At 31.9% G+C, this 6,729-nt stretch overlaps 1 protein-coding gene across 1 annotated transcript; it reads left to right on the top strand.

Moving 5' to 3' along the window:
- Nucleotides 1-4,901: 4,901 nt before the first annotated feature.
- On the top strand, nt 4,902-5,696 carry LOC111399143 (FAS1 domain-containing protein SELMODRAFT_448915-like). Its single transcript, XM_023026384.1, has one exon. It carries the CDS (start codon nt 4,910-4,912, stop codon nt 5,615-5,617), a length of 708 nt encoding a protein of 235 aa, XP_022882152.1. The 5' UTR covers nt 4,902-4,909; the 3' UTR covers nt 5,618-5,696.
- The last annotated feature ends 1,033 nt before the right edge of the window (nt 5,697-6,729 follow it).

The raw sequence follows: 6,729 nt of genomic DNA, 5'->3' as shown, positions 1-6,729 counted from the left end.
TTTTGTCATGTGCCTTTCACCATCAAATTCTCCAGATCAGATTAGATGGCTCTCTATTGATCTGAAGCTGCCCTTCACATTTATTAACTCTCCAGGTACCCCTCTCAACGGACTAACCAATTGGAATGGAATAACAGAATTTAGTCTCAGCCTTCTTTCTTCTTGCATAGGTAAATCGAATAGGGGGTCAATCAATCATCTATGAAGCGATATAAGATTTGATTAGTGATCAAAGAATATAAGGAGATCTTTTCTCCCGTTCACAGTCTTATAGTTGTTGATGAGGTTCGTGTGGAAGAACAAGTACTTGCATATTTGGAACGTTTGAATTATCGGCGTTCGAAGAATTGAGCGTAACTTTTGCATACGGTGTCTAATTTGGGCCCATAAGCACTTTTCAGAAAGGTAGCGTCCGTTTTGGATTGAACTCACCGCTTTTTCGTGACGTATGATGGATTTTGGCCGTTTGAGATCGTTTGTTGGGTGAAAACCGCATTTCATATTTATTATTTCATCTTTTTTAGTATTTTTTATTTTTGGGTAGCCCAACCCATTTGAGAGCTACTGGCCGAGTAGTTTACCTAATTCTTGTCATATTTAACTCCAAAAAACGTGTGTTTATTTTCTTGGTTGTTGAATAAATAAAAAGTTATTGTTTCTTACATTAATCCGTGAGAGCGAATATTTGTTTGAGTTTGTAGATCAGATCTACATCAATTGTGACTGCAGCTCAACAATGAAAATTATTTCAAATGGATGTTTCTCAATGGTGATCTTTCAAAGTAAGTATATACGCAACCTCCACAATGCACCTTTATGGAATACTTGATTATCGGAAGGTATATATTTGCTTTACTTCCGAAAATTTTCTTGATATTCAGCCAGCTCTTGGAGATGCTAACGTCAGATAAGTATTTCAAGTTTTATCAGCAGAACTTTGTAAATTTTGCGTAAACGGAATGTATTGTCACTGTGTGCAGCAAACTTTATGTCATGCCAATGCCACTATATCTGTTCACAACCATTGTAGTTCCAACGTAGTCATCACTCATCAGGCAATCTGACTGGAGCTTTGGCTTTATTCGTCTCTTCTAACATCCAGGATGGCTTTTAACATTTCTAAGCATTATTGCTCGTGGAGATGCAAGCGAATTTAGCACAACAGAAATTCTTTAAAATGCACGATATCTGCTCTTCACGTTTTAACTAACTTCCTTTTCTTTCAAAAAAAAAATAAAAATAAATAAACACAAGAAGAGAATCTGGAAAGAGTTTTCATGCATAAAATCTGAATTATGTTGTACTCATCCATCTTCATAAGGTTTGTTGATCCCAAAAAATGCCTCAACAGAATCTTGATCGCGTCCTCGTTAGTAGGCAAAGGCTGCCGATCGAGATAAAAGATCCAGCGATCGTTTGCATTTCGACAGTCAAGTCAATAGCCGAACAAAATATAAAGAGTGCTAGAGATGGGGGAGGGGATTTGGTTAGGGTTAGAGAACGTACCTTAAAATAAAATGGATTCACATATTTATAGGAAAATATAAATGGGCTGGATGCGGGTTCCAAGATCAATATGCATTTGGATAATTAAAATAAACCCAATCAATTAATTAGTCAATGCCACGTTGGTCAATGTAAGACCCTCTCTTGTCATGCACATGCCACATAAGGTTATTTATATCATAACTTAACAATTCAAATGTTAACATTATGTTAACCATCAACTAAATCACATTCGAGAAAAAAATCATTTATATTAGAACTTAAAAATTCAAATGGTCAAATACTAGAATTTATCTTTTCTTGTACTTAACAAAGTTCCGATCTTTATTCTCTAGAGTAGATGACCTACATGAAGTCTTCTATGCGTGGTTGATGCTCTTTAAAGCATCATTTCATTCTAGTATACTCAAAATCTTATCTACCTTTATTAAAATCAACCATTACAAATTTTGATGTCATGATCTATCAGAGTTTTCAAGACATTTTATTCTCAACAAACGCCCATTTATGCACAAATTTAATTTTGCATTAACTTTAATTAACGTCTATGATAATTCAACGTTAGGCATAGAGTCTAAAGTTCACTATATTCCTAATCATCGTCCGCAATTCTACTGTTTCACTATCATAAACTTGATTTTATAATGCAAAATTCCATGCGTTCTAAGCGAGAATTACATTAATTTTTTCAACATGAGAACTTCCACTAAATTGGTGAATCAAATACTTCTATGTGAGATTTTTTCTAAATCTTCTAATCACCGAACTATCACTCAACTAACAATCAACATGTCTAAGTAAGAATTTCACTAATTCTATTGATTTTAGCATTTATAATAATACATGAATTAACAGATATCATGTATTCAATTAAATAATTTCATAATATACAATAAAGCATAAATATGTACATTTATCCAATCATGATATGTATCATGATGTAACAAATTAATTTTTCTGGAGGATAACTTCAATTATAATTCAAAAATAAAACTAACATGCTTTAAGTTTTATTTTACAAATTTTCAATCCCATTTAAATCTCTGTTGCAACACAGTTCTAACAAATGAGAAGTGACATCAGAATTTTCATATTTAGCTTGTCATAAAAAAATTTATGTTCCACAAAATATTCACGTGTTCCACATTAGGTCATGTTTTAGATCCATTTATTTATATTGATAAGTACGGAACTTTTCAGCAAGTTCCATAGCATTTGATTTTCTAGCATTCCTTCTAAAGTTGCTATAAATGTGCATAAATTTAACCATATTTGACCAAGCACAAAAAAAATTGGAAACAAGTCACAATGGATCATATAATATAATCAAGACCCACACAACTCATGAACGTATATAAAATGTGGTATTTTAAATACCTTCGAAATATTTTTTATTTAGAAAATGAAACACTTAAAAAAAAATTATTAGGCAAATACCACTTAACAAATATTCTTGACCTTTATAAAACTTTTCAGACTTTAATCGAATCCAAAAAATATTTTTGATTATCTAAGAATTAATTTTAATTGCACATAAGAGAAAATCAAGAATATTTGAGGGACTAATTTGCAAATTTCTAAATTCCATTTGTAAAGTCAAACAATAGTTTTATTTGACTTTTCAACTTTTTAATTATTTTTAATTTAATAAAAAAAAGTGGGGCTCTGAACGTACATTACATGCCCATTTGTTGTGCTCATTCAATGGAAAAAATTTCGTGGATTCGTTCCTTTAATCAATTTTGACGTTTTAAGTTCATCTGTATGGCCAAATTTTATAATATCAACTTTTAATACTGTGTTCTGAACCCAAATAGGAACCAAGACTAAAAAATGGGGCAAACATTACTGCTCATCATTAAAAGAAAAGATAGAATTTTCAGATTTTTATCAAAAAAGATAGAATTTTCAGATTTTTATCAATACTTCGACAGGTCATAACTTTTTCATTCCAAGACCAAAATTTATATTTGATATATCGTTAGAAAGGTCTCGAGAAGATCTATCCATCCAACCATATCAAATGAACATCACGAGACATAGTATGGAAGAAAATATCATGTGATAAAGTTTCAGATTTTATCGTTTTTCACGCAAAAAATAAAAATAAATTTACTCATCTAAACTTCGGGAGGTTATAACTTCTTTATTCTAAGGCCAAAATTTTATGTTCTTTATATTGTTAGAAAGGTATTGAGAAGATCTATCCAGTCATATCAAATAGACATCATGAAACACATTGTGGAAGAAGTTATCATGTGATGAAATTTCTAATATTACAAATTTTCATACAAAACTCATCCAAATTTCAAAATCTCATAACTTCTTCGTTTTAAGTCCAAAACTTCAATTCTATATATGGTTGGAAAGCTTGTGAGAAGACATTTCTAAACTAATCTTACTGCATAATTATTAACGTACTAAAAGCAAGAAATTATCAAATTATGCGACTAAATACCGCATAATGTTTCAAAATTTTGCATACAAGATTTATAACCCAATTGTATCATGTAATGACATATTTAAGCATGAATTACAATAAGGAATTAAACATTATGGCTCTGATACCAATGCAGAAAATCGCAACATAATTTGACATGAATTTTGGGTCTTACTTTAAATAATGAATTCCAAGATCTTTGTGTAGTCGAATCACTTTGCTATCCAAGGATCAAAATCTGCATTTTCTTACTCCAATGGTCCCAATCATAATCATAATGGAGGGAGATTATTATTCACAATCTAAGTTCAAATTTTTGTGAGATTTCATTCTAAAAAAATGATTATAAGGACTTTCCAATTTTGGTGTGAATTTTCAAATTCAAACCACTCCCTCCAACCGTTTAAAATTCTTGCGGGTCATCGGGTCACCCCACATAGATGACCCATTACCCGTATTTTTCAACATCTACATTGCTGAAAAACTTTAATACCGAGGATATGCTCAATTTTTTCCTGAGATTTATTTTTCTTTTTACTGCTTAGCTTGTTGGAACTTCTGGTTTCTGGATTTGGAGCAATGAAACGTTAAACATTCAAGTTCTAAGTGCATCACTCTTCTCATTTTCCGGTGTATGAACAGATCGCAAGCAAAGATTTTACACGTTTCCTTTCCATAATTGCTTACCATGGCCATGCATGCATGCTTTGAAAGTTGACGCCCACACAAGCCATGTCGGAATGTGATTGGAGTTGGAAGATGGGGGCCAGAAATGGTAAAAGAAGAATATTTTCTATTCATGCAATAAGGATGAGCCTCTGTTGTTACTGCAGCAAGTATGCATGTTCAAGCTAACCAGGAAATTAAAAAGAAAAAAGGAAAAAGAGTTAACATTAACATTGCAGTTATATCTACACTAACATTAATCTACACATTTCAGTTTCATTGTAATCTTATTACATCATGGGTTTGTTCATTCTTTTGATGGTATTCATATCATCAGCCACTGCCATAGACACTCCACCAAGAAACCAAGACATGACCACAGCCATTGAAGAAATGCAGAGAGCCAATTACTTCACATTTGTAATGCTCATAAACATGGCCCCTTCTGACCTTATTCATGGCAACGTAACTTTCTTGATGCCTAACGACCGGACTCTTTCGAAAGCCCTGATGCCAGAGAACACGGTGGTCGACTTCTTGCTCCGCCACTCAATCCCTTCGCCCCTTCTTATGGAACACCTCCTGCATTTCCCCACAGGTTCCTTGATCCCAACATCTAGACCAGGGTTTGTCCTCCAAGTTTCAAATGACGGTCGAAGCCGGTTTTTTCTTAACAATGTTAGAATTATTAGTCCTAATATTTGCACTCGAGGATCTTCAATAAGATGCCATGGCATAGATGGAGTAATACAGGCCACATCAATTATGCCCCTGCCTAACATAGCCCCACCTGCTTGTCCTAATAACAGTACACAAGGAGGTGCTCCGGTGGCTTCAACGGCCCCATTTCCGCCATCTCCAGAACCTTTGGCTCAGGTTCCGGTGATGGCTCCACCACCAGCTGATTCAAATATTAGTCCACCAAAATCCCATTCTCCTCGGATATGCAGTACAGGAGTATTTGATTTGATAATGGCATTTTTTATGCAACTTTTTTTTATCTAACAGTTCATAATAGGTATATCACACTGGGTGATGCTCAAATTAACAAGGAAAATCAAATCTATACGTAAAGTTTGGATGCTTAAATGAAAAAGTCGAAACCGATTTCTTATTTCACTATGATTATAAAAAATTCAATCCTTTTCTTATTTAAATTTTCCTTGTTCGCTTATTTATAATATATTTTTGTTTATTTTACTACAACGAAAAATGGTCTTTTTCCAAAATTTAATGTCTTGTTTTACACAGAAAATTTTTAAAAAGCAAATAAATCACTCCCAAAATATTTATGGTGAGAAACAAATGGTTGATACCCTGAAAACAAATTCATGCAACCATATTGAAATGCGTTTTCCCATCATAAATGTTATTTTATTACTTCATCTTTTATGCATATATTAAACTATTCAAAGTTGATCGTGTATTACACGTTATTCTAAAATACTTTAAAAGTGATCTAAAAGTAATATTTGATACCAATTTGTTGGAGGATTTGATGAGTCTCGAATGATTTTAAAAAATAAAATATAGCATAGAAATTTAAGAGAAGAAAATTGTACTCTCAAAACTCAATTTCCACGATTCAATTTTTTTGTAATGATGAAATAATATAAATGAGCAATATTTTTATATTACATTTGATACATAAAAATTAATTGTTAATAAATAAATTTAAGCACCCATTAAAATTTTTTGATACATGAATATGAATAAACTCATCTTTAATAACTCTAAATTCATATAATTTAAGATTCATCAAGTGAAAATTCATTGAATCTAGATTAATATGAATGTTAATTAATTGAGAATTAATAACACAAATTTCATAAACGACAATAATTATATAGTATTTATTACATATCGAAAAACAAAAAGTGATGTATTATTGAAATAATTGAATTGTAGGGGATTAAATTTAAAATTGTCCAAAAAATGATTCTCCCTTGGTACTTTAATATATATTATAGATTACAGATAACGTATGTATTTCTTTGTTACCTAATTCAAGTTGGTTGAAGGAGTAAATGCATCTCCAATAAGTAAAAATAAACGAACAAATAAATATGGAATGTCATGTACCACACATCGACTACCTATAGCCACTCATTGTCACA

The sequence above is a fragment of the Olea europaea genome, chromosome 8 (assembly GCF_002742605.1).
Source record: "Olea europaea var. sylvestris chromosome 8, O_europaea_v1, whole genome shotgun sequence".
In the NCBI taxonomy this organism is placed as follows: domain Eukaryota; kingdom Viridiplantae; phylum Streptophyta; class Magnoliopsida; order Lamiales; family Oleaceae; genus Olea; species Olea europaea.
Note: the sequence above shows the minus strand (reverse complement) of the source record. Positions and strands in the feature narration are given on the sequence as shown.